This window comes from Opisthocomus hoazin, chromosome 9 (assembly GCF_030867145.1).
Source record: "Opisthocomus hoazin isolate bOpiHoa1 chromosome 9, bOpiHoa1.hap1, whole genome shotgun sequence".
NCBI classification, from domain to species: domain Eukaryota; kingdom Metazoa; phylum Chordata; class Aves; order Opisthocomiformes; family Opisthocomidae; genus Opisthocomus; species Opisthocomus hoazin.
In genome coordinates, this window is record NC_134422.1 from 41,037,378 (window position 1) to 41,064,889 (window position 27,512).

At 42.5% G+C, this 27,512-nt stretch overlaps 2 protein-coding genes across 6 annotated transcripts in view; one reads left to right on the plus strand and one right to left on the minus strand.

The window, feature by feature from the left end:
* The window catches only part of AKAP19 (A-kinase anchoring protein 19), a 52,035-nt gene extending 28,422 nt beyond the window's left edge, over positions 1 to 23,613 (plus strand). For 3 of the 5 annotated variants that reach the window (XM_075429960.1, XM_075429961.1, XM_075429959.1), the window contains 3 exons: positions 3,038 to 3,103; positions 3,704 to 3,780; positions 7,315 to 11,243. In XM_075429960.1, the coding sequence (XP_075286075.1) occupies positions 7,482 to 7,745 (264 nt within the window). In that variant the 5' untranslated portion in view covers positions 3,038 to 3,103; positions 3,704 to 3,780; positions 7,315 to 7,481 and the 3' untranslated portion in view covers positions 7,746 to 11,243. Of the gene's footprint in view, positions 1 to 3,037; positions 3,104 to 3,703; positions 3,781 to 7,314; positions 11,244 to 15,847; positions 15,936 to 23,148 lie in introns of those variants that run through there. The other 2 variants (XR_012764999.1, XM_075429963.1) reach the window with 2 other exon arrangements.
* HIBCH (3-hydroxyisobutyryl-CoA hydrolase) overlaps positions 12,334 to 27,512 on the minus strand; it is a 43,013-nt gene continuing 27,834 nt past the window's right edge. The window contains exons 10-14 of the mRNA XM_075429958.1: positions 26,503 to 26,561; positions 25,664 to 25,745; positions 19,314 to 19,433; positions 18,103 to 18,136; positions 12,334 to 13,559 (exon numbers count right to left, since the gene is read on the minus strand). Of these exons, the coding sequence (XP_075286073.1) occupies positions 13,444 to 13,559; positions 18,103 to 18,136; positions 19,314 to 19,433; positions 25,664 to 25,745; positions 26,503 to 26,561 (411 nt within the window). The 3' untranslated portion in view covers positions 12,334 to 13,443. The remainder of the gene's footprint in view (positions 13,560 to 18,102; positions 18,137 to 19,313; positions 19,434 to 25,663; positions 25,746 to 26,502; positions 26,562 to 27,512) is intronic.

The window sequence follows — 27,512 nt, forward strand, 5'->3', positions numbered from 1 at the left end:
TTCCCTTCGTAAGGGCATCCGGAAGCCAACGACCGTACCTCGTTTGTGCGGCGTGATCCGCAGCTCCGTCCGTTGGCAGCGGAGCCGTGTGACGGCTGCTACAACGGAACGCGACCCCGCCGGACCCAGACGCTGATCCACCGCTTTACCTGCTGCCGCGCGTCAGCGCTCGCTGGCAGGATCCCCAGGCTGGGCAGCAGCCAGGGACGGCGGGAGGAGAGGCTTTCTGGCTCGTGAAGACCCGTGCCTCCCCCCGTTCGGCGTCTGCAGCGGTGGAGGACAGCAGCATCTTCATAAACAAGGCTGGAGCCCACGTTTTAGCAGGAGCGTAAGCAGCTTGATGTTTTACGCCGTTCCTGAAGGTGGGCCGTTAATAGCTGGGCTGCGACTCCGCGATTGCCTTGTTGGGATGGGAGTTTTGTGGCGTATCTACACAGGAAAATACCACTTTCCACTCTAGTTCATCCAAAGCCGCGTCCCAGCGCTGCGAGAAGCCAGCGGGCTGCTTCGTTCGGACCCAGTGCCGTGGTTTAGAGCAGTCTGACCTGGCTGTGGGACGTGGCCAGTGTCTCTGCCACCCTTCGGTGCTACGCCTCGCGTCTTCCCCTGCGGCGGGGTGAAGGTTCGGGGGGGCTCTCCTTCAGGCTGTAGATTCGCAGCTGTGGAGGGGTGGGCTGGTAGTTGCAAGAACCGCGGGCTTTGCTGAAAGGTGCGTTGAACCCGTGTCTTTCCTCGTTACATGGGGTGAGGAAAGAGCTGTGCTTCTGCGTTAAAATCTTTATATCCCTTTCTTACGTTTTCTGTTCGCCCACCAGTTTTCAGCGTTATTTCGTATTTGGGTTCTTGGAGAGTTTCAGATCTCCGCTGTCTCCATAAGCTTTTCTTACCTCTAAACCAAGGCGTTCCTCCGTGATTTCTGTAGTTGGGTTCCTTAAATCCCGGCTGAACTTCCCGCAGATGGCGTTTCTGAGAAGCTCTGCGTCCTCTTCGTGCTCGCTGTCCTACAACCTCACCATGCAGCCTCACGTGCTGGTGAGATCCGTCGGTCCGCTCGCGCTCCTCCAGAAAACAGGCTTTCACCGGCAGCGGGCACCCCGCTCGCTTGGTACGAGGGCGGGTTACGTTCTGCCCGGTCCGTGGTCTGGCAAGGAGCCCGTGCTGATAAACGTCTGCTTACTTGTGTTCTGAGGCGTTGGGGAAGAAACCACCAGGCGCCGAAAAGCCAAGCAGAATTAACACGTTGTACGTATTTCTGTCCAAATTTGGAGAAAATAGTAGTGCGTGCAGCTGCTTGGACAAGCAGCTGAGTTAAAACGAGTTTTCAGCATCCTCTTCCCCTCTTGCCTTCAGGCTGCTCTCGGAGCCGCACGCAGTTCCGGTGCACAACCGGCTGTACGGGAGGGAGGATTTCAGGACAGGCTGACTGGCTGCACTTCTACTTCCATGAAATCAGACAGCTGCCACGCGCACAGCGTTCTTTGCTTTTAACAAGACTCTTTTCCCTGGATGAAAGCTAACCCTGTGGCTGCCGAGGGCCCTACTTCCTGGCGTTGCTGTGGTCTGAACTACTGGTACTTTCACCTGAAGGCTCCTTGCTGTGCTTCACCTTTGCTCGCTACATCCTCTTACTGCAAAGCCCGTTGAAGTAAGGTAGAGGCGGTGCCCGGTTCTGAAAAACAAGCGTGTGGTTTCCCCATTCGGTTACAAACTGGCTTAAAAGCCTGCGTAACTTTTATCGCTTCTGGCCGTGGGGCGGGGGGAACGCAAGCCTTTGAAAGTCCAACATGTGCCCACAGGGAGATAACCAGGAGGCTTTCACCTATGTGTCAGTCCTGAAGAGCAGCTGTCTGCGGTTCCTGCATCCAGCCCTTCCCGCTCCGTAGCTCTTCCCTCTCGCTGGCCGTAAGCGACACGAGCGGGAGAGGGTGGCCCTGCGAGGAACGAGGGCTCCGTTCTCCCTCCGCGTCGCCTGGGTGGTTTGGGGGTATTTAGGTGTTTCAGCTCGAGGCAGCTGGATCTTGGGAATCGGGCTTGTCTTAAAGTAACCCTCGCTTCTTAAAACTTCCTTTGCCTGTGATTAGAAGGAGTCTGTACAATAAACATTGCTACAGCGCGTCTGCTCTGCAGGATTTGCAGAAAACTGGATGTTGAGGGAGGCAGAAATGCAAGCTGGTGCCTGGGACCGCTTTGAGAGCCGCTGCTGGGGCTGCTGTGCACGGGGGGCCTCGGAGCCCTGCCGCGATGGACGCGATGCCGTGCACCGAGTGATTCGGCCCTCTGCCATTTCTGTGCCGCCGTCGCTTCAAACTGCAGGGTGTCCAAAGGCGTAACACCGCGTTTCCTCCTGCACCACATCCCACCTCGTTGGGGAGAGGAAAGGCAGACGTGGGACGCTGGGTTTCTGTCTCTCTTCCTTATTACATGGAGGACATAAGCATGGAACACGATTAGGTGCAGTTCAGAGGTCTGGCTGCCGAGATGCTGTTTGTTTTACCTCTGCTGGTACGTCAGCTGGGGCACCTGCCTCGAGTTCCAATATCTGTGCATTTATTGTTTCCGTGATAACGACAGCGCTGCGATGGTCCGACCGTTCTCCCCATGTGCGCCGATGGTAAAGGTCCAGGTCTGGGCAGAAGCTCTGAGAGGAGGGGGGAAAAGGGTAGAGAACTCGTGAGCTTAGGCCAAAGCTCCGGCTACAGATGCTGCCGTATTACCCCTCCCTGTGTCCTCGCTGAAATCGCCCTGAACTGGACGTGCTGTGGAAGGCGGTCGGCGTCCTGCGTGTGGTAGAGGAGCCGCTTGCCCGAGCAGTGCCCGCGCCGCGCGCCCGGGATTAGGTGCTGACAAGTTCAGCCGTTCAGCCTGGCTTCTGCAGTGCTGTATCATCCTTGTGCCTTTGTCATAGTCGGATGCCGTGGGCGAACAGGCAGACAAGGCTTCTGCAAGGCCAGCGCTACAGGCTCATCTAACTTTGCCGTAATCCGGAACTTTGACGTCTTCACAAGTGCTCAGTTTTATTTATCGGCTCCCTTTGCAGAGTCCCCGTCGTGAAGCTGTCTGTGCTCTGCTGGGGACGACTTGCCTGAAAGCAGACGCGGTTTTGGTGAGTGGCATACTGAGCTCCTCTGGCGGGTACCGAGGAAAAAAGCCTCTCTGGCTGGAGGAGGGTTATGGGGAGTCATATTCCAACCTGAAGGTCTGGAAAGCGAGGAGCCTGGCTCTTCACAGCAGCGGTTACTCGCTGTGTTCAGTTGGGCAAAGCTGCACTAAGCTCTTTGGAAAAGTACGACTGATTTTTAATCCGGTGACTGCTGTAACAGAAAGGGTTATAGAAAGCGATTCCTTGCAGCGTTGAACCTCAAGGAGATTTTTTCCAAGGTCTTATGGATGGAAACCGTTTAGGCGGTGGCAGGAACTTCTCTGCCTGTGATAGCTGGAGATGTTGCGTAACAGCGAAACTCTCGCTCTTACGCCTGTCTTCGTCATGTGAAGATGCATTCCAGAGAGGCAGGCAAAAGTCGTATTTTTGGATAGCTCGCATTTATCCTTTTGCAGTTATTTCTTACTGATGATTTTAATACCTTAAAAAGCCTTATTTATCCAAATAAAACTGAAGTTTTGCTATTAATGCTTTTTTTCTGTATTTTACATTGTATAATAGCAAATCACAGGCATCCTTTTACCGTTGCTTTCTTTCCTTCAGTGGCTAGAAATGAACCCACGCTGGCAGGAAACGCTTGGCCGGGCTGGCAAAGAGACTGCTTCGCCCTCTCACACAAGGTGAGTTCAGCTGTGGGGTGCGACTGCCTGGCTGTTTTCTCTCCTCCAGGTGAAACAACACCTGGACTTGTCCTCGGGAACTTCCAGCTCCAGGGATGTAGAAGGGAATCCATTATTTTCAGGACTGTTATTAAAATAATACACAGTTTTTATAGTATTGAAGTTAAATGAGGTGTTTAAAAGCATATTGACTATACATCCACTGACACTGAGCACAGCGAGGAACCTGCATTTTTCAGATGAATTAAACCAACATTTTGCTCACTGTAAAATCGGTCTGTAAAAAGAGGACGTGTTAAGCTCTGCGACGGCGCTGCTCAACTCCTGGCTGGCAGCGTAAGAGAGCGGACGGCAGCTCCCTGGCCTCTGCCTCCAGCCTGCCACGTGGTCGCCGAGGTTTTGCCCTGCGCCTCGAGCCGTCGGTGCAGCCGTTCCCGAGGCACAACTGGCACCAGATCAGGGCTCGGATGCTGATAGACACAGACTCCTGCCCGACAGTCTTGCATTGTGCAGTTACTGAACGAAGCATCGTGCTGGGAGTAAAAGGAGCTTCCCCCCTCCCCTCCGAGGGTGTGAGCACTGTGGGGAGAGCTGGAGAGGTCAAAATCCCTGTCTGAACGTGATATGGTGGAGAGGATCTCAACAGTTCTTCGCCACATGTGTGCAAGCAGTGGTTGTCAGAAAAACAAGAAAGCAGCCAGAAGGTTGAGGGCAGCTTCACTTGTGATCATTTACGTGCCAGCAATTATTAACTCGAGTAGAGCAGGGAAACTATAAAGCTTACTGCAGCGGCTTGGAAAGTACCGCGCTCTATAAATAATCAAGTGAGCAACAGTCAAGAGTTTAAACTAGGGTCGATAACTTTGCTTTTAAGCTGAGCTAGTAATCAGTTTTAAATGATTTAGTTGTTCTGCATGCCTTGCTGTCACAAGTTTTACAGCCCACCCCTTCCTCTGTGTAGGACAGTCACACAAACATTGAATTTAGCCCAAATGAAAAGGCAGAGGTAAGAAAGTGGGAGCGGAGGGAGGTCCTGCAGAGAGAGATACTGACCTAGGGAATTTCTCCCTACCTGCTCCATGAGATGTTTGCCCTCCCGCTAGTCACATTCCCTCCTTCCTTCTGCTGGACACCGGCTCATCTGCTGGTAACCCTTAGCAGAAGAGGAAGGGAAATCTCCAGCTGTAGGATGAAACATCTTAAAACAGTAATAAAACACTAACTAAATCTGGCTACCATTTAACAGACCTTCTTTAAAAAAGTAAGGAGAAAAAAAAAAAAAAGGATAACATATAAAGGAGTATGGCTCCAAACTTAGATTAAAAAAAACCTGAAATCTGAATAGTCATTAAACGAAGTGTCAGGGAGGAAACTCTGATAAAATAGGTTGTTATATGCCTTAGAGCATTGGTATGGTTGGGGAATCTAAGGTTTAAATGTACAATATGTACGGTTCTGGCTAAGCCCAAGGAGGATGCGATACCTAGTCTAAAACTTCTAGTTGTGACCAGTAGTGCAGCGAGAAGGGGTGAGACAGCACACCCGTGTACCTCCCAGCAAAGCTCGTGCGTTACCTCGAATGGATAAAGGCTGCCGCTTTCCGCTATCAGCAGAGCTGGGTTACAGATGCTGTGAGTGATGCTTTGCCGTATTAGCTACTTCGAGCTACTTACTTGTCCAGAAGAGCAAGTGGAAGTTATTTGTGTTAATGATTTATTAATGGTAAATGTTGAAATTAGACGTGCAGAAGATACTACGATTAGAAAGTTTTGAATTATTCAGATGTCTTGAATTGCTTTCGGGCAGCTCCTTGGCCTCAGGTCTGTATGCGTGTTCTGGAAGCGTTTTAAATTTCATCTGTGGATGCAGTTGATAGACACGGGTACAAAGCTGACGGTTTGTTTTTTTTCCAGCCTCCATAGGGATAAATGGGGTTTCTTGTGCAGTGAGGGGAATCCTTCTTTTTACTCGTTTAATAACAAGTTACGATAAAATCTCACCGATGGCTTAGCTCTGCTCTGCACTGGGTAAAACTACAAATGCCAGCAGCAGGGTTTATGTTACAGGCTTGTTAACTGCGCTGCCTGCTCTGAAATCCGCTGGCACGTGCTGCGGCCTGTCATTACGCACAAAAGAAACTCACTGCATTTTATTGAGGTGGTTTACAAACGTTTCTCTAAACCAGCGAAATGTTCCGATACAAAGCCAAAGGTATGAAGTCTGCACGTACTTCGTGGTTTCCGAAGCCCTCTCGGTCTGACTCCCTGCCAGGAGCACCAACCACCGCTTCCGAGTGCTGGCACTTCAGCCCCACAAACCGCTTTCCAAACAGGTAGCGATGTTTTTATGGATGGCAGAAAGAGCTTGTCCCCAGGAGAGCCTGGTTCTCATGAGCCAGCTGCTGGGCTGGGGACATCCCATCCTGCCTGTGAAGCACCATTTGCCTGCAGACGGGATCGATTGCCGATATTTGCCTGCGGTCGGGTTACTGGATTGGAGCCCCTATTTCCCCCAGTATAAAGCAAATAAATAAGGCTTCACATCTTTGCCGTAATTATGTTTTCAAAGGCTATTTACAGAAAAATCTTTAACTTTGGCTGACCTTAGTACGATGTCATCGGGTGAAGCTGCAGGGAACAGTTGGTTTCTGTGCAGCACAGTCTTTATTTTGGCTGGCAGTCTGTTAACTCTAGTGAGCGGGTAAGCTCATGCCAGGCGAAGTTGGGCATATCAGGAGATTCTGCTTTGCCTGTATGGAGAAAGTGGCCCGTGAAACAGCTTTGTAGGCTAGTAAACAAAAAAACATATACCAGAATTTGTGGCTGACACATTCCGGTTCTTGAGGAGTTTGACAGAAGGACCCTGACAGGCGTTTTGTTCCTCGCTCTCCCTTCTCTAGACCTAGAGTTGTCCTGCTTTAGTCAGAACGCTGCTCCCGCGCTGTCAGAACTGCCTCGAACACAGCAGCCCGCTGCTGCTTTCCCTGACCTCCCAAGGGAAAAAGCGAAACGCTGCTGAGTACCGCCTCGTGACTGCGTGCTCGAGCCTCCTCCAGCAACAGCAGAACGACACCGGGAATCAGCGTCACTGCCACCCCGAGGGCGTCCAGCAGCCGTGACGCAGGGGGCTTGTTAGGTGCTGGTTGTGTGGGGCTTCCGCGGGGTGGGTTTGGGGTGTGCTTTCTTTAGCAGCAGCAGTCACTGGAGTTAATCGGTATTTGTTTACAGATCCAGGAAAATTGCACCGCGTTGTCAGTTTGGGAGAAACAGATTGGTTTTTTCCGAAGACCTTTATGTTCCTAGACGGCTTACATCCCATACTGGGAATTGCATTCAAAGGCAGCTTGAATGCGGGTCAAGCATTGCCTGCTTGTAGCAGGTGGATGCTACTGATAAAAACATTTTACACACACCATGCAGAGATTTATTAAAGTTGCTTCTACAAGCGTCTGAAGGGAAGTTAACTTTCCTTTGAGTTAGTTCACTGAGAACAGCAAACTATTTATTGCATTTCTGTGAAACGCTCTTTTGACAGATTTCTTCAGAAGTAAAGCGACACAAAAGGAGACGTGCTGTTGTTTGAAAACAACTGGAACCGCTGGCAAGAAGCAGCAACGCTGTGCATCAAACGAGGAAACCATCCCCAGGTTATCAAAACATGCTGTTGAACTGAATTTTGCAGCTGCGTTTTTCAAACGTACCATGGGATGCATCAAATCCAAGCATGCCTTTCCAGGTTCAAACGCTATCCAGGATGAAAGGATCACGGAAAGCAACGCAGGGTGCGCTGGGGAGAAGTCATCACTGATAGCAGCCAAGGCGGATGAGAGAGGTCCGTCAAGCACCATCGTGCTAGACTACGCACACCGGCTCTCCCGCGAGATCCTTGATCAGGCGGTGAAACAGTGGGCGGTGACTGAAAGCAAATACAGCGACATCCCTTACATCGAGAGCGACGTGCCCTGAGCCCTGACCGGCCAGGACTGCCTTCGCAGTGAGTGTCCCGTCTGCCGAGCGGGTCGTACTCGGTGCTCGCGCAAATAAAGTAAAATCAGCCGTGATCTGAGCGCGATGCCGCTATATGAATGTGTCTGCGAGGAGAGGGTGGGTGAGAAAAATGGCCTTTTAATCTGTATTGCTACGAAACTAATTGGATTGCAGTAGAATCTATTAATCCAGTGTCGTTTGTTATCAGCTGTATGTAGAGTATACTCTTGTCTTTGTACGTGTTGAATGTGATCAGAAATGACTGTTAAAAAAGAAGGTAAGAGTGTGGCTGCCCTGAACTGTGCAAGCACTAACAGAGAGGCCCCAGAGATGCTTAAGAACAAAGCCTGGCTTGTTTGTATGTACTGCGTAAAAAAATCAGTGGGCTGTTTGTAGGTGAAAAGAGAAGAGCTCTACACTTGGTAAATTCGCCCGCGTTTTGTGAAACCAAGGTCTACGTGCAGCAAAGATAACTGCTGTCGTAAATTCTACTTTGATGCTTTGACCTGCCTGAATCTGTAAGCCACAAAATAATGAAGGCGATGAGAAGCATGTCATAAAACCAAGCAGTATTCAGGGAACCGTATGGATTATGATTCTGTCCAACTTCCACTCTTAAGCGAACCAGTGAGAAACATTACAATATGGATAAACAGTGCGTTATAGTTAACAGATGCTCTGGCTTCTGGAAACGCACGAAGGCTGTTTTCTAAAATCCTGCAGCAAGACAGTTTAATTACATCTGATCACTGTGTTCAGACCAAAGCGGTTTGGTATTTTAGCTTGGGTTTTTTTTTTTTTTTTTCTTTTTTCGTGTTAGGGTGCTGATTTGGGGGGATTTTGTTTTGGTTTTTTTTACTGTAACCCGGATAGGCGTGCAAAAACTACTGACACTAACCAGTGAAAGGAGCCTTCAAAGACACAACAGCGTCCCAGGACTATTTGTTTCGTGGGAACTACGGCTGCATGACGCTAACACTTCACTCTGAAGTTACACACCCTCGGGACAGTAAGCCTTCCTGCCGCTTCTGTAAGCTCATCGCTCACCCCTCGGTGAGACTGCGCATGGCGACGCAGACGCGAGCTACAGAAGCCCCCAGGCACTGAGTTAGTGAGCAAGCCTTCGGCCCCGAGCTAAAGGGCGACGGTCTTTACCCACTTCACCTAGCTTGCATCTCCAGGACTTGCAGCCTGACCTGCTGTACTCGTAACTAGCATCTGAGATACCAAGAAAGGGATGAATTAATCACGGTCGTCCTAAAGCTACAGTTTTGCCGGTGTTTTATGCAAAGCGAAGGCCTTGTAGAAGCTTGGGGTTTTAGCACCTGTTTGTTCCTTTTTCTGTTATTTCTGCCAGTTTAAGAGACGTAGGTTTTTTTCCTAAATCGGAGTGCTTTCCATTTTATGTTTTCTTTTTATAGAAAAATGCTTTCCATACTGGCAAAAACTGTTATATCTTTAAAAGGTACATGCAGTTCTAGTAAATGCTACTAAGCATGGTGTTTGCAAGCAGTGGTGAGCAAGCTGAAAGAGGGCCACGGCAGTTGCTATTTTTAGCTTATCCTCAGACCTAAGACAGTTTATGAATTGAGCTGTTCTGCAAACTTTGTGACACAAACTCAGTTATTTGAAAGTCACCTATATGGGGAAGTGGTTGTATCAAGAGTAAATGGGGAAAGATGCTTCTTTGTACCATGCTGACCAGCCCAGGCCCAGGTGCTCAGACTGTCCTCAGGCTTTTGCTGAAAAAGGGAACAAAATCTGCTTATGTTGTAATGTCGTCTTCTTTGAAGCCATATGTGAAGTGGGACTAAGGTATTATGGTCCATTTAAATTCTGCTGCTACCAGTGGTGTCCCTTGAAGCTCTACAGCATGGAAAACACTAGATCATGCCCTACATTTGCTCTATCTAAAAAAAATCCATGCCACATACTAGGGTGAATTAAAAAGCAAAACCAAAACACTGATCAGATCAGTTCGTATTAATTGGATATTGCTTAACCACAGTATTAAAAAAAGATTCCTATTCTTGTTGAAGCTAAAATAAAGCTTTATTACAAGAAAAGGCCAATCCTCCTGTAACATGAGTCCTGACTCAGGAATGTTAACACTGCCAAGGACAGGAATTAAAAAAAAAAAGGAAAATAAAGCCCAAACTCCATAGGTGTTATTTGCCAGAGGGGTGAATACCAGATAGTAAATGGCACTCACTTGAAGACTGCACTTAGATGTATCTGCCGCGACCCTTGCACAAATTCCTCGGTGGCTGCCCTGGGGAGTTAAGGGTTGCGGTGCTTGCTGTTGCGATGCCTTGGATCCCTTCTTTGGATGTAGCCTTAGCATCTGACGCTCTCCTGGAGTCAGAACATCAGATGCGCTTTTGAAAGCAGCTTCTCCATTGGCAGGCTGCCACCGCATGGCCCAACAGCAGGCAGAATTATAAAATAATATAAAATAGCCAAAAGTTTACATCGTAGCATCCGTACCGATAACTACTCCACATTTCCCCAAAGGAGAAAGTTCCCTGGGTATAATTAAATAGGCATCACAGCGGGCTTCCGTTCGGAGTCCCCGCTGTGTGGGACGGCTGCGGTGCCTGCTCAGAGGGCCACCCCTAACGCGAGAGCGCCTGAACCGCCTGCTGCTTACCTGCAGCCATGAAGCACCTGCTGCTTACCTGCAGCCATGAAGCACCTGCTGCTTACCTGCAGCCATGAAGCCTGTCTTCCCTCGCTCGCGCTGCAAGGCGACAGCAGCTTCACACGGCCTGAAGGGCAGGTCCAGCTGGTTCCTGGTGCTTTCTATGACGCTGGCACTTCAGGGAAAGCACGCAGCATGTGGAAAGCAAACAGGCTCGCAAACGACGGGGAGACAGCTTCTCACTAGGAAAATCATCTCTTTTACAGATGCTGTCCTTAATAAATAGTACACCTACCCTTAAGAAAAAAAAAATCTGTTCAATACTAAAGCCTGGTGAGAGATTGAAGGAGATCTCTTTCCAGAGTTCTACTGTGTGTTTAAAGGCACAATACTAATACATAATAACAAGACTTTACCTAAATCAAATTACATCTGTTTACTTATCATTAGATTACTGTAAGCTCTGCTGTAGTCTTATAGTGGCTTTCCAGCTAAGTTGCCACTGATTCTTTGCCTTGATTTTGTGTAATAATGGCACGCCACTATGGGACTGGCATACTCTGCAAAACCATTTACTTCTATTTTGGAGTTAAAAATACATTTGCTTTGTGTTTTCTCCGGGAAACATAAGTATAGTCTGAGTGGGTACGCTGTGACTGACTTGACATACTAATAATGGTTCAAAACACGTTAACTGCAGCACAACTTTGTAAAACTGACATTTCTGGAGTAAGACACATCAGTGTTCCCAAATGAAGCACACTACAATATATTTTTACAATATTTTTTTGTGGAAAATATTTTCTTGTGGACCAAATAAAATTAAACTTACCATCTGCTTGTATGACTTGTGTTTGATAAAAGTGCACAAACTGCACAGGATCGTGTTGCCGTGAGTTTGGGATGATTGCTGTTCATGTAAATTTTGGAAGCAACTGAACAGGCAAGTCAAAGTTTACTGATTCAGAAGTACACTAAGTCCTTTTCGGTCAGAGAAGGCATGATCCCTGCTCCCTGGGGTTACTGTGTTTTTCACTAAGTGTAGTCACTGAAGATTGCTCCTTTTGTACAGAAATAATGGAATGAATCATTTTTTAAAAAATAAAAATAGCCATTGTTTAAGAATCTAAAACATAGAAAAATTCTAAAAAAGAAGGGGGGAGGTTTACATTTCTGACAGAACCAGTGTGAGGTGGAAATTCAAGTCATGTTTTCAGAATTACCCTAAAGGTATTAATGAAATCTCTCAACTATTTTTTGAAAACAAGCTCAAGGACTGTCTCATAACAAATATGTACATGGTAACATGAACACGCAGCTGAAATTTTCACAATTGTATCTTGAACATTCTTGTGACAAAGCAAGGTGCCAGTTTTTCTTGCTTTTGCTCTCCATTTTGCTCACCTCTAATTCTTTGAAAGTCACCCTAGTAGTTCACCTTGACGCCTGAATTCCCTGGACTTTGTTTCCAGGCAACAGCTTCGAGGCAGGAAGGAGCCGTAAGCCGGTGTAGACCATTACTGTCCGGAATAAAAACTGCCCAGTGTTGAAAACCCCACAATGGTTCTGCTGTAGCTCTGACTTTTCGATTCCCCAGTGCTCGTTACTGACTATCCTATCTGAACAAAAGTTTTCTTCCTTTGAGTCTCCGTGGTTCATCTTCAGAGAGGCCAAAATTTGTACTTGTGACCTGCCTATAACTGTACAAACAAGTAGGAAGAGATACTGACTTATGATTTGATCAACCATAAAAAAGCACGCAGTCTTAACGTTGAAGAAAGGTTAGTAGCTATGTGTTGCACACGCAAGAGAAAAATTAATTTTACCCCCCAGAGAGATTACACTTTCATCAAGGGGCTCTGGTTACGTCACATGACTTTGAGTATTATTAGTATCAGAACCCAGCAACCTTTAATGCACAGACAATGAAGGTTTTTCGATGTATATTTAAATTTTGATCCCAAGAAATACATTTGTTAGGAGATGTTGCATTAAAAAACTATACGATCCATATAGCAGCGGATATTTCCTGTTTTCCCCTATTGGTTATCGTCTTCAATACATATTGGGGTGTTATCCTTCATTTTCACAAATTTTGCACGCAGCAGACAGGATGTTCGTGGGCACAAGCGAACGGGAAGCCGGGTTCGTTGGTGTGACCGATAAAACGCCAGCCACCTGCAGCGTGAGGGCCAGGCTGCCTCCGCCACCGACATCACCAGACGGGCACTCACTCGCGTCAGCGGGAAACGCGCTGCTTGGTGTGCAGAGCGAGGGCTGGGACGGTTCTTGCTTCGCCACTGTAAGGCCGGGAAAAACTAGCAATTTTCGAAATAACAAAAAACTAATTATGCAGTTCAGTCAAACTTAATGGCATTTAAAAAAAAAAATGGGTTTTACAAGCAAACAGAAGTGTGCTCCGGGCTCTGGCAGTATGATGACATTCGAAACAATGTCTACATCACCCCCAGCAAGACCAAATGTTAAATCAATAGAACAATTTCTTGCTCTCACACTAATCATGTGTCAGTCTGACCTTTTATTTAAAAGCCTACTTAACATCATGGATTTGGCATGTCTTGCATTTTCCTTTGCAGCTCTGACTGTTTAAAGCTGTAAGTGTATTTTATTTTCATTACATAGAGAAGAAGCTGAGGCACAATCCCAATTTAACAGACCAGTGACAGAGCCAAGTGCACAGAGGTCTCCTGACTTCTTACTGCTAGGTCATCCCTTAACTATGCTGTCTCCCCCAAAGGCTCCTCCTAAGCTAAGAGTTGATACAAAAAATTAAATGTTAATTATTGTATAAAGCGGTAAAAATAACAATTTACCGTAATTTTCCCCCTTATTAACCAGAGATACAATTATTTTGTCATTATGGCAGTATAACAAAAGAGAACATTCCTGAATGCAAAAAATTAGACTTACAAATCTCAGGCTAGCTAAAAGAGTCTGGCCAAACTTTATCACACTACTATTAATTTTTATATCACAGATTTCAGCAGATGTATAGGATGTGATTAGGCTTGATCTTTACAACTTGAGATCATTGTCTCCCAATGGCTTGAAACAATCATCCACAAATTCATCGCTGACATCTTCTAGAGCAGCTGGCTTCCATTTGGGGGCTTGGTCTCTGTCAATCAGCACTGTCAGGTGAAGTATAAAAACACAAAAGTTACTTGTAAACTTTCTCTAATTAAGATGACTTCAGATTTCATCAAGACAGACAACGACAGTGAATACCTGGGGGAGGAAAATCAATATGATCTGGAGAAGACAGTTTTTGTAATATAGATATATTTCTACTCTAATAAAAATTCTTGAGCTGTGACCTGTCTAGAGACGCATCTGGAGCCGCCTGATGATACCAGGAACAGTGGAACACATCAGAAGCGGCCCAAGCTTTGAAGACCTGAAATGAGTGCTTTCTGTCAGACCTACTACTCTTGCCATCTTCTGGTTTTTCCATATGAAACTGGGACCAGTATGAATAAGGCTCCTTTTGGACAAGGGCTTTCACATCTCTCTGCAAAATCTGACTCTTTGTAGAGTACAGGAGATGCCTCAAAGTAGGCGTTAAATGCCTACTAAAGCCAATTTAAACACATCATATTAACTAATAATGAAATAACCAATGAGGAAAGAGTAAAGCAGACTATCTCTGTGGGAAAATCAAGAATATTTATTTGTAAATACTAACAGATACTGCAGGCCTACGTAGCTTTAACTGTGAAGATTTGTATAATCTTAATATGTATACTTTACACTGTATCCTGGGAAATACGTCACTGAAGATAAAATCATCAGTGAATGAATTGCGTGTAAAAGTGTAACAGGAAAATACCAATCCTCAAAAAGCATTCCCTGCATCACCTGAATGTTGAAGGCGTGTCAGCAGGAACAGCTGCACTAGCAAACAATAGCAACAGAGTTTATTTGTGTGTAAAAATGACCAGGGTGAATGGAATTCCAGAGCGTCCCTCCTCGTACCTTTCTGGCCCCAAGAAAACCTGTAAAGGTGCTCCTCAAAATGTGAACTTTTTAGAATTTAAAAAAAGAACACCTATAGTAACTGTGGCTCTCTAGGATGCACTGACCACCCAGCATCCCTCCTCAGCACACATTGCCTTCAGATGTGTGATACCAGCGCGTGATCTGGAGGTGCACCTGTGTCCTGGAGACCTCCTGACCAACACGCCCACAGCATATGAGGGAGGACGGGCAGGAAGCACCTCCCTGGTTCCTATGCTGAAAGCAGAATTTGTTTGGTTTTCTCTGATAAAGACCTCAGAGTAGGATGGTTTTAAAGGCACGGGAACAGAAGATGCTCACAGATACTAGACATTGTGAATAACAGCTGTTTTTTGGTAAGTTGTCTTGTTTTTCTGAATGGGCTTTGTTCTTGGTGACTAAACTAGAACCATCCAGGATGAGAAATGTGTAAAGGGGTTGGTTTTTAAGTTCAGTGGAAAGAATGCCCACCTAAAGATTGTGTCTTACCAAAAGATGGGTGTTATGTCAGTTTGTGTTCTAAAATGTGACTTGAAAGCTTCTTAACTTTCCTTCTATAAACAACCCTTGGAAAATACCTAGAAAATAAATACCACTACTCAAATGCCGACTGTGCTAATTAATGTTTCTGTAGCTGAAGATGTACAGACATCACAACTCTCTGGCTTGTATCTCCAAAGAGAAAGGCCCTGCATCTGTTTACCTGCAAACAGAGGACAAAGGTCTTCTTGGATACAAATAAACACTGATTTTGAAAAGAAACCCATTGTATAGCTAGAAGCTGCAATTCCACAGAGACTGGAATCCACAGGGGCAATTCTTTAACAGAAATGTGCTGTAAAAGAGTGACTTTAGTGGATCGTTCAGCTGGGTAACTTACTGAAAAGTTATGGTCCTACAAGTAAATTTTAAACATTGGGATGTGAAGCCATTGATTGGTTTGGGTCAAAACACATAATTGTCCTAAATCAACTATATTTATTCCATCAGAGTAATACTTATCTAATGATTTTCTTCAACTTGAGTTGAAAGTTCACAGTCTGGCCAAAAGAATCTTAACTGTTATCCACACAAGACAACACTGACAAGAGATGCTTTAAATTACAGAGCAGGGGGTGGCGAAGTCCACGTGTATATTACTACAGCTTCAACTCTGAAATACAGTAGTAACTGTTGATAATTCCCCACTCTATGGCACTGCTGTGTAATGAAGTTAATTGTTCTGTTTGGATCTGTGGTGAGTTTTACTGCAGTGGATAAACTGAATGCTCACGATGGTCTCTCCAATGAAATTTTTCATCTTATAATCTATATGCTAATATTTATATATATACTATAATCTTATACTAATATTTGTTTTTGAATAGTATTGTGAAAATATTCCCTTTCTGCATGAACTCCTGTGTATTTTGTGTTTCTCCAGCCTGAGATATCAATCGCTACAAGAACAGAACAAAAATTCTCAAGACTTCTAAGGTAGGCTAAAGAAAGTTCCTTAAGATAAAAGAACACAGACATTGTGTTAAGGGTTTGTTCTTGTGTTTTAGCTTTAAAAAAAAAAAAAAATATATATATATATATCCCTAACCCTCTGTTCAGTAGCAGTGATTTTACTGGAGTTCAGTTACTGTTCTATTGTTTAGCTTCATTCAGCGCAGTCAAAACCCCGACGTTTGCAAGCACCTGCAATTCTGTTAGTTGCAGTGAAATCTCTCTACCTGCACACTGACTGCAGGGGTTTGTGTGCCCAGGGCAAGGCTGACGTCTGCCAGCTGCTAGCACTGCAGGAGAGAGAGGGCAGCAGCCATAGAGAAGGAAGATCTTTGCAGGATCAGCAATACGTAGGAGGCCTTTGCGATACCATTTGAAGTGTACATTCCTGCAGAAATAGTTAGGAGGAGAATTTAACAGATTTTTGTCCTCTCTGGCTGCTGAGATTGTGCTCTACCTCGATACGTTTGAGCACTGACTCAAAAGTGACCACTTATGCTTAAGAATTAAAAAAACAAAATTACTGGAAGTTACCCAGAGCTATGCATTTCTTAGTTTATGCGTTATTCTATAAATCAAGGTGAAAAATGGATAACTAAAGTGTTCAGAGACCACATTTACCATTATATGGGAAAATGTTGTTGAAATATGATGAAATACGATCTGTGTATTTTTTTTATGTTTTAAGGGTTTTGGCTTTTCTTTAGTAGCTCCACTCACAAGACTCATAAATGGGGAAGACTGTTTGCCAGCAGATTTTCAGTCTGGTTGCAAGAAAACTGGCTAAAAGAAAAATGAAATTTTGACCTTGTGTCAAAGCAGGTTTAAAAAGCTTTCAAACAAACTACTTCCCTAGTATTCCTATTACAATTATGGTTTGGAGCAGATAAAAGCTGTTATTAAAACCTGATGTACGGCCATTACTGCTGAGAAACAATCTTCAAAAACTAAAATCTGATTATTATATCTTAACTTTACTTTGTGGTAGATCCTCTTGTGGTAGACAGGGTCAACGGCTGACTCTTAAATGCTTGGAATGTAATCTTTTAATAAAGAAAAAGCTAATACTTAAATTAGCATTTTTTATCATTTTCAGTTTTATTCACTATGGTTGATCCTGTGAAGTACTTAATCATCTTCCTATTAAAAAGGATGCTCAGCACATTGTTTGATAATGATTTTTATGAGATTAGACCCAACTAGAAAAATGATCTTGAGTCAGATTCTGCACCACTCTTAAACAAGAGAAACAATTTTAAGGAAAAAAAGAGATAAAAAAATGAGGAGGTGGTGATAATAAATACTCAAGTATGTAACTGTGAATTAAAAGCCAGGTTCCCTCAACTCCTAAGTGTTATTCATCCAAACATCTTGTACTGTAAGCTCCTTGGAAAAGGAAATGTCTGTGCTTTGTTTCACCTTGTGCTGAATAGTACATAAATAATTACTACAGTTTCTAACAGATGTGACATTGGGTTTGACAAACTGCAGAGTGAATCGGCAGTAGAATCAAGGACAGAATCTAAGTCTGTCCCCTAGATGAACTTGCTGAGCTGATGCTCTGCTTTTACCACTATCTATCATGACTAATGCCTTAAAATGCTGAATTACTTAATGTTAAGATTACATATACGGTTTTTTAATAGTAAGACACCTCCTACTATTATATATATACAGTCTATATATACTGTATGTTATATATATTATATATAATATACAGAGATATTTTGGACATGGGTGAAAGTAGTCTCTGTTGTAACAATTCTACGCAAATGGTTGTTCTTTACTTTGAGTCTTAAACCATCTTATAGCTGGCTGAATCAGCTATGTGGCAACACTAAATCTGGACACACAAATGATACACATAGCTACTCACTCCTGTCACCATTAAATATATTTTGAAGTTTCCCAATGAACTGGTAAAACCTTTTCATGGTGCTGTGTTGCCAGGTGGATAAATAACGTTAGTAAACTGAGATTACACCAAGGAAACAACATGGCTGTTACACTTTGGAACAAATAATAAATTTTGGCCATATAGGAGTCCAATAAGCAAAAACTGTAGCAAGCTGGGAAGTGTTCTCTGGGCTGTTGCTATATGCACTTTTCTTAACCTCCAGAGAAGCAACACAACAGTGAGTTTGCATATTATTAAGTTTGAGAAACATTTCTGGTGTGCATGCTTACCTGCTCGAACCCCTTCATAGAAGTCATGGCCTCTCTGAAAGGGGGAAAAAAAACAAAAGCTGTAACATGACAGATTTTACTTGTCCCATCTTTCACTATCCCTCTTCTGCTTGAAATGCAAGTTCTCAAAATTTGCTTAAATCCCACTTGTACTGTTCTCATCTGGTCCTACTTTCTCTTTACTTACTAAAGATCTTTATAGCCTCTTGCTTGCATGCAGCCACAGCTCTTAAAAACCAGTCTGAACTGTAGCTGATGAGCCAACTTTAACGCAGTGCAAGCCCTCTCTCTGTGCTAGATCTCATACCTTTTTCTAAAGAGTTTTGTGTGATGGAGGCTAAGATGTGTAGGATCAGAAATTCTTTAGAGAAAGGCCAGTCTTCAGGAACTCTGATGTATTCTGCATACTTGGAACACTTAGCAGTTAAACGGAATCCTGGAAACATCCAGTTACTTGTTATAAAGGTAAACATAACATTTTAAATCCCCAAGGATGCTTCACTAGGAATGGAGCAACGAGACTAGTTTCAGGAAAGACAGGATACTGTCAGGCACTACAACATACCAGAATTAGATACATTTTCACACTTGTTAAGTGTTTACTTTAACTATAACAAATCATTTAATCAGATACATAAAAATCTCACTTTAAAATGTGACAAAACTAATAATAAGGATGCCATTGGAAGCTTTATGTGGAACTGGTTCAGATAATTCAGTTAGCAACTCTGTTCTACTTAAAGGATCACTTCCTCAAATTTATTAAAGAAAACAAGAGATTTTAGTACTATTTGTAGTAAGGGATGAGTATCTGGATAAAATATATCACAGCACTCCTGAAAGGAGTGATACAGAACAATTCCCATCCTGCTGATGGGAACTGAGGACCAAGAAATTTAAATAGGAAATCTGTTCAAGAACACCAGAATTTTAAAATTATGGTCCAGATACAAAACTTTCTGTGTATCATATTTTTCTTAACAAAAGTGCTCCACTGCTCCTGTCTGACCATCGTTATTGTAGTCTCCTTCAAGCTGCATATAAAGACAGAGCACTGGAAAAAGGAAAGTGACGGCTAACTAATACGCATATTGAAAATGAAAACCTATAAATTGTGAGCCCTTGATGTAACCCATACAAGACTTGGTCTCTGATAGACTTGCTACCCCTCCATGACTGGAAAGAGAGAAAGCGCTCAGCTGCCTGCTTACCATGCATGCTTGGCTCAGTCTGTATTCCATCGTGAGTACTTCTTGTAAGCTCATGGAAGCTCCTTCTCTGAGCTGTCTGAGAGCTATCTTTAAGGATGTAGGTGACATCTTCTTAATAGTCTGGGGAAGACATCAACAGTTATTTTTATGCTCTTCAATTTGGACACATTTGCAAGTCTGTCTCTCTTGCATTTTAAACTTTGTCAAGTAAATGATGGCACTCTTCTCCCTGAGCTCACTTAAGTGACACCTATTCCTCCTGTTCCCTCCCACCATGCTGTCATACTAAATGAACTTCATCGCATAAACTCATATCAGCAAGATCTCTCAGATGTATGCCATCGCTGGTGGAAAGCCTAAGACTCCTAAAGTCACATCATTCATGATCAAATTACTACTAGCCAGAGAATCTAATGCAGCTTGAAAGCCATTTCCAAGCAGATTCTTTTGAGAAGTGAAGATGAGTGTTACAAGCAATTATACTCCATTTTTGAATATCATACATATAGTCTGAATTGCTCTTAGATGTTACTTGATATTGTAGCTGATATTAGTATTGTACAGCATTTAAGTCCTATTTGGTACAACAGTCAGAGTAGCAAGGTAATACTAGTGAGATCAGCCACAAACCTGAAGTAGTTGCTTTATGATCATCTGTAAAGGCTAGACAATATGCCAAGAAGAAAAAAATTCAAAGAAAACAAGCATAAATGCATATTTGTCCAGGCTTCTTGTCTGCAATCAACAGATACCGCAGTAATTTAGCCCTCCACTGCTCTGCTGACAGGAAGCCTGGAGGTCTTGCCTGTCATCTTTTGACAGAGGTACCGGCTATGAATATTATGCACCAGACTGGATCTGTTTACGGCACACAAACAAATGCTGTAAATCTGGCTCTGATGACTATCCTCAGTTAACAGCATGCCAGGAAACAGTAGGGGAGGTGGGGAGAAAGACGAAAACCCAGTTAAGAAAACAGAACTGAACTTCAAAGCTTTCAGGGTTGTGGGGGAAAGGAGCTAAATCTTACTGTTGTTGATCTTTGTTTTCTTACTCTAAACAAGACTCTTCTTCCCCTGTAAACACAACTAAAAGCTCTGTATTATTCACAGTACAATAGATGTTTCCTGTTAATTAGGAGGTTTTTACCGCTACTGAAAAGCGGCAGATGGGAAGATTTGCCTCTTTACATTATTTTCATTGCAGACATGAGACTCCTTACTCAGACCGAAATGGCAGGTCATCAACATTAACATTTTTTTCTGGCTCCCAATTACTCTTCATCCCTCTCCAGACACCAGCTGATACAGCTGTGACCCATTTTGCCTGGTTAAGCTGGAAAACAGGCAATTGCTATACAGGCAGGAGGCTGTGCAACTGTACCTTAAAAGCCCTGGTTCTGTTCTTTGCATGTTGACCACTTCGCTTGAGAGAGAAGCTGGTTTAGAAAGAACTAATGCTGGCAAAGTTTCCTGAGTTCTGGTTAAGCCCTCCAACAACAAGCTGCCTTTCAGCAGCTAGAGAAACTAGCTATACCTGTAATTACACCACTATGTAGGTCTCGGATTGCGACTCTTAACTGGACCCCTTATTTCCTGTAATGTGCTCTTGCTGGCTTTACCTTTGAACTGACCTTTTCTCCTTTGAGTTTCACATTCTGTCATCTAGAGGAGAAAGTCTGCTCAGATCAGGTTAAAGGGTATGCACAGTGCAACCAGAGGGTTCCCTAGATGAAAAGGCAATAGCAAGTTCTTTCTGGCCTAAGAATGCACTGAAATGGGGAAGATCTGAAAACAGCACTTAAGGCAGCTGCTGGATGCACTGGACTGGTTATCTTGGCATATCAATGAGGCTGAAGGTGGAGGAGGCACTGCAATAAATCAAGCTGAAGGAAGAAGAACAAGGAAAGAAAATGGGTAGGTGTAATTGCAGAAAAATGAGTCACCAGTGTATCTATAAATAAATCCTCTGTACAAAGAGGAGGAGGGGGTTGGTGCTAGGGAACAAGCCTGCAAAGGAGATAGGATAGGCTGAAGTGGGGAGTACTAAAATGCAAAGAAGTCTTTATAGAAGTATTTGACATCCATTCCAGTATCTTTGAGACCATCTTGATTTCAACATAATGATCCCGAAAGCTACAAGCTGAATTTGCAATAGACCTGAATTCCAGTAAGAAAGTATCAGAAGGTGATGGAATTAAGTGGTGCGGACTCAGCGGAGTCCCTTACAAGAGTAACAGCTGGAATAGTGGCTGCATCTTTTGTCTCCAAGGCCCATTAAGGTTTCTGACCTGAGCTGCTGATGGTCTGTGAGGGAGGCTTTAAGTTAAAAACAAACAAAAAAGCCTCCCAGAGGTTCAGTGTATCACTTTCTTTGCTATAGATGAAGACACCCATCACTTTCTGAGATGCCAAAGCATTGGTTCATCTGCACCGAACAATGGTTCTGGATGAGCTTTGTCAAAATACGAGTGTCTAGCCAAAGCATCACAGGAAAGCTCCTTAAGGACAGATATATCATGCTCTTACTGGTTTGCTAACAGGGTTTCAGAACACTGTACTTGAATTCAACACCACCAAGATACCATCCAGCTTCATTCCTGTGATCTTTCACCCACTTGCTGCACACCCATTTAAAGTTTCAGGAGATAGTGTCTGCATCCCAGCCTGAACAGTAGATCTGGACAAAGTGTCTTGTAATTTTTAGTCTCTGCAGTGTCCTGCGCACTACACTGGAATTCATTCAGGAACAATGAAGGCTATTAAATCATGAAGCATCAGTGCTCAGAAGGTGCACTGTGCTGCCAAAAAAAGCAGTAAGAAAGCACGTGAAAACCAAGGCCTTTCAATACTTAAAGGAGGCTTGTAAGAAAGATGGGGACAAACTTTTTAGCAGGGCCTGATGTGATAGGATGAGGGGTAATGGCTTTAAACTGGAAGAGATTAGATTTAGACTGGATATAAGGAAGAAATTTTTATGATAAGGGTGGTGAAACACTGGCACAGGTTGCCCAGAGAGGTGGTTGATGCCCCATCCCTGGAAATGTTCAAGGCCAGGTTGGTCAAGGCTCTGAGCAACCTGATCCAGTTGGAGATGTCCCTGCTCACTGCAGGGGGGTTGGGCTAAACGGCCTCTAAAGGTCCCTTCCACCCCAAACCGTTCTGTGATCTCATCCTTTTCAAGTTTTGACCCCGCATGCTTACTTCATCTAATTAGAAGTGGTACTTCTGTCACTCAGATTAAAGCCTTTTGGCTTGTGTAAATCCTGAAAACAAATTAATGCTATAAAGTAAAACGATTTAAAAATATTTTGCAATGAGTTCAAAAAGTGTGTTAGTATTCTAGCTTTCTACGTATTTGTAACTGCGTTCAAAATGTGATTTAAATCATGAAGCCATTCTCAAGTAGAATTTTGACAACTTTATACTCTTATTCATGCAAATCACTTTAGTATCAGATATGTGAAAGCCTGTCAAGCAGGCATGTTTTGCAAGTTCAAAGCAGAAGTACTGTAGATTGAACAGAACAGGATACCTGGGATAGCATGGCTCGCAGCATGTCTGGATTACAGCAGAACTAGCAGTTCCATTTTTATTAACTCTAAAAGGTACCTGTACATCCAAGGTGTGGCTGTACCAAGGTGTACCCCCAAATTAGGGTGTCTGCATTAGACTTTCAGTTAGGGCTTATTCCATAAGCTTATTAATACATATCATAATAAGGGAAACGAGCTTACACATTGTTGTTACTGAATCCTTTACAGTCTCTATATTTATCATTTGAATGTGCTGTTGTTCCTGCACCTCGACACTAAAGTGAAACCTTGGCTTCACAGAGTGACAGGAGACTGTCATCTATGGACGCACCCTTGGTCTTGTGATACTACTGATGAGGAAAATGACTTGCTTCACACAAGTCAGCGAACTGCTATCAAGAATCACGTCTGATAATCTGTCATGGTTTTGCTACGTGTTCCCTGCTCTTCCCAGTTCTTTGAACTCCGCGCCTCCGAGGGGTGTCACAGCAGGCCAGTGCTCTCTGTAGTGCTGTAAAATGCTCAACTGCCAGGGTGCAAGCTACCATTCTTCCTCCAGCTACAATTAAGTTTAATTACAGCTCTGCTTCCCTAGTAAAACAAACCCTCCAGTTTAACTAGCAAGCATTTCCTGGAGAAAGCCAGATTTATACCTGAATCCCTATTTAATTTTGTCTCCCACAAATGCATTTTCCTTCTTCGGTTTTGTGGATCTTTCACAGAAGAAATTAAGGATCTGATCCTAGAAGCTTACTTAATCCTACTGCTGAGCACAGAATGTGTGCTGTTAAGAAACTTGTCTGAAACTTCTATACTTGTTCACACTAATAAGCCTTGCACCTTCTAGAAAATGTGGGGTGTGGTTTGGTGGGGTGTTTTCCCAGATTTCTGTATGGACAGAAGCAACTCATATTAACACAGTCTGATCCCTTGAGACAAGTGTTCAGGAATTTCTGTCCCCTCCAAGGACAGCCATTCATTTAGGAATTCATTTAGGAATTGTGAAAGAAAAAAGCTGCTATAAAGTTCTGTTAAAGACATGATATAAGAAAACCAAAGAAGCAACAAAAGAGCGATTTTTTTTGTTCAGGAATTAAAAAAAAAAAATCAATTACACAAAATCATAACTTTGAAGTAGATCACATAGTTTTAAGTTCTAAATTAAAGATATGGAACAAACCCCCCTAAACAACAAGGAACAAGAACACTTTTTTTAACAGAGGAGATCTGAGTTATGAGGCTGCAGATGAAGGAAGCAAATCAAGAAGGTTTGAGTAACTAGAGCAAACGTGGCATAACAAATTATCTAGTTCACATATTTCAGCAACAAAGTGGTCCCTTGCATCTTTTGTAGTAGAAACTGTATTTTGAACAAAGCCCCCTTTAAAGGCCATATGCTATTTTTAAAAGTTCTACTAGGTCTGATTCTGTTTTAAAGTGCCATAAAATTATATGAAATTAATTTAGGAAGAGCTATATGCAAATAATTCTTGTTTGTTTTCAACTTTCACTGAATCTAAGAAATACAATATCCCTGCAGAATTATATTAAGCGTTATAAAATCTACGAATAAAATTCTGCCTTGTAATTCAGTACTATAAAGAAATAAAAGCCACCAAAACTGACTGCGATTAACGTGCTATCAAACTGTCTCAACAGACCTTAATGTAAGTACTTTCTCTGCCATCTCTAAGATAGGGAAAAAGTGAAGAACTGAATCATACAGCCTGTATAGTTTGGGGGAAAGCCGTGATGGTAGTCTCATTTAACTACTTTGTTCAATGAAACTTGAATAGAAGTGGGGAAAAAAACTAGCTTTCCCTTTCATTCAGTTTTGCTTTTGTAATATATATGCTAAACTTCTTGTAATGTACTAGGCATACTGCTTGGCACAAAGATAATTTTAAAACCTCCTTTCTCAAAAACCACTGGAGAGTTCCACTGAGAAAATCTTAAATCTTTAATTAAAACAAAAAATGTATCCGTGTATCTGGGACAGGATGCCTAATGTTAATGGTACTACATTATAAAATGATAGTTCTTCTGCTCAGATGAAAGATGTTTTATTACAAGAGCAGGATTTCTTCTGTGAGCTGTAACTAAGGTTGAAACACAGCTTTTGTTGGAGGAATGCTTGTGTTCTATCCAGTTGTAAGTAATATTTGAATAGCTCCAAGATAAACTATTACAAAACAACTGAATACAGACACTTCAAAGGAAGAAAATTCACCTATTACTTATAAATGAAAATAAGTTGCTTCTTGCTTTTAACGCCAAATTTTGTATTAAGTGTGTAGTATTACTGTATGTTTTTTGAGTAGTGACTACATCTAACAGTCAGAAATGCATTAAAAAGATCAAAAAATACTTTGTGATGATAAATTGCTTGCTGTTTACACAAATGAGGTATCTGGAATGGAAGAAATCAAACAACATTGTTCTGGCACTTTTTTATTCCAACCCTTGGCAATAAAATGAGAAGCTATAAAAGGAACCTTTGTCACCAACAACCCCCTGATCATGGGGAGTGGAAAAGGGAGAGTTTGTTTGGTTTTCGTTTTTTTACTAGATTACAATTTTATGCAACATATGATAGTATTCGCATTGTGTGGTTCTACAGAGGCATATTCTTGTCCGCTTAGAACTACTGACAATCCCACAGGACTACATATGAAAACCTGAGGATCTCAGTCCAATGTCCTACTGGTGTTTGTAGTATAAATTATGTTAATGAGATGACTAAAGTTTGCCCTATGATAAGAAAGTACAGAACCAGACTTAAAATCTCTAACAAAAATAACATAGAAGATATTACCTCTAGTTGCTTAATGGCAAAAGGAGAACCATCTTGCTTTAATTTTTCAACAATTTCTTCCATACTATTTGCTGAAAAAATACTAAAAGAAAAAAAAATAATAAATGAATGAACTGCTTCAGCCTTCCTCTTCCCTGTGAAGTGCTAGTAACACAAATTAGAAACAGAGTGTAACCAGCTGATTTGGCTTTTTTTAGCAATGTGTTCCCTGTGGTTCAGTTTTAAGTAACTCAGTTGACAGGCATCTCCTCTTCTTTTACAAATCTCTAATTTCAATAAACCTCACTTACAAACTCTGATATTTATCCAGAGACTTTAATTACTACCATCGGTCTGATCTGTATTTTTATAACACATCAAATCTTTAGCTATCAGCTCCATTCTACTGGTTCCCTGTCAACATCTTTTGTCTCTAAACTCCATTACTGCCATCCTTCTTCAAGAGTTTTAGCTGCTTCTTATCACTCTCCTTCCTTTTTTGATACACAGAAGTTCATAGAAGTGGCCTTAAGCAATGAGTATAAATGTGCTACGTAACGCTTCCTGTCCAGCTGAACAATTACTCTCATATTCCCATCCAATTCCTACAGAAAATGTTCATTTTAATGTGTCATAGGGTAGTTGCTTAATATAATGGTGTATGAATTGGGCAAACATGCTCAAGTATTTAATATATTGATGAGTGAAATATTAAATGAGCTGCAGATAAAGCTCCCTAAAGACAAAAAAGTTTAAATGACTAACCGGAATGTCATTTCTATCACCTTATCTGTGGAACACTAATACTGTTACTGGATTTAACTTAATGTTCTCTATCCAAAAGAAAGATTGCTGAATACCTGTTAATCTTCTCCATATGTTCATCAAGTACAAACTCCTTTTCGAGATCAACTTTGCTCTATTTAAAAAGAAAATACAAATTTTACTTGGTTCTTTTAGACTGAAAAGCTTATTAGTACTGAAAAATTCCAATGACTTGTGTTACTGAAATATCATCACATCATAAATGAAAATTTAATATTCATAAGACACTGACTTTTTTTAATTAATTACAATTTTTCAGTGTGTATAAATGAACTTGTCACAATCTTGTGAATGTTGAAGATGTCACCTTGTAATGCAGTGCTTGCTCTGAGCTACTAGGTATGCATATTTGGCTGGGTGGTTATCTTGCACACAAGTAATCATGATTATTCTATCAGTACGTTTCTATCAAATGCACTAAGGAAGCCAGTGTAGATAAATCTATGCTACAACCTGCAAATGTTTAAAAAAGTCTTATTTTCTTAAAAAAGAGGCATGTATGTATGTATTTAAAAAACCAAACAAAAAAAGCATTTCTCTTCCTTACATTTTCCCTGTTATTTTACAAAATTTTATTTAGACAGCTAAAGAATGTGAAAGATCTGTTGGCCTTACGTGGAAAGGCTGTCCAATGTTTCAGATCTTCTGGCATTAAGGGGTTTAGGATATAAGCGGATGTTTCGGTAACAGCAGCTGAAGCTGAGAAAGGTTCCCTGTCATTGCAGCTCTGATAACTAAAAATACGCAGCTTCCTTCTCCACTCAATACCATCTTGTAAAGCAGTATACTGCAACATATAATCACTTCTATTTCATGGCTTTCTATTTTGTCAAAATAATCAGTGCTACTATGTAAATTAGCTTATCCCATTTATTTTTCCAATTAATCTTTATAGAAGAACTTAGTAATTCCAAAACAGAAATAACAAAAGCAGACACAGCTCATTTTAAAGCCAAACAACTGGGGAGTAATACTCAGACTGACTGAATACATTGAATCCTCCTGATTTGACTCGGAACTTTCCTTTCTTTTGAAATAAAATTAC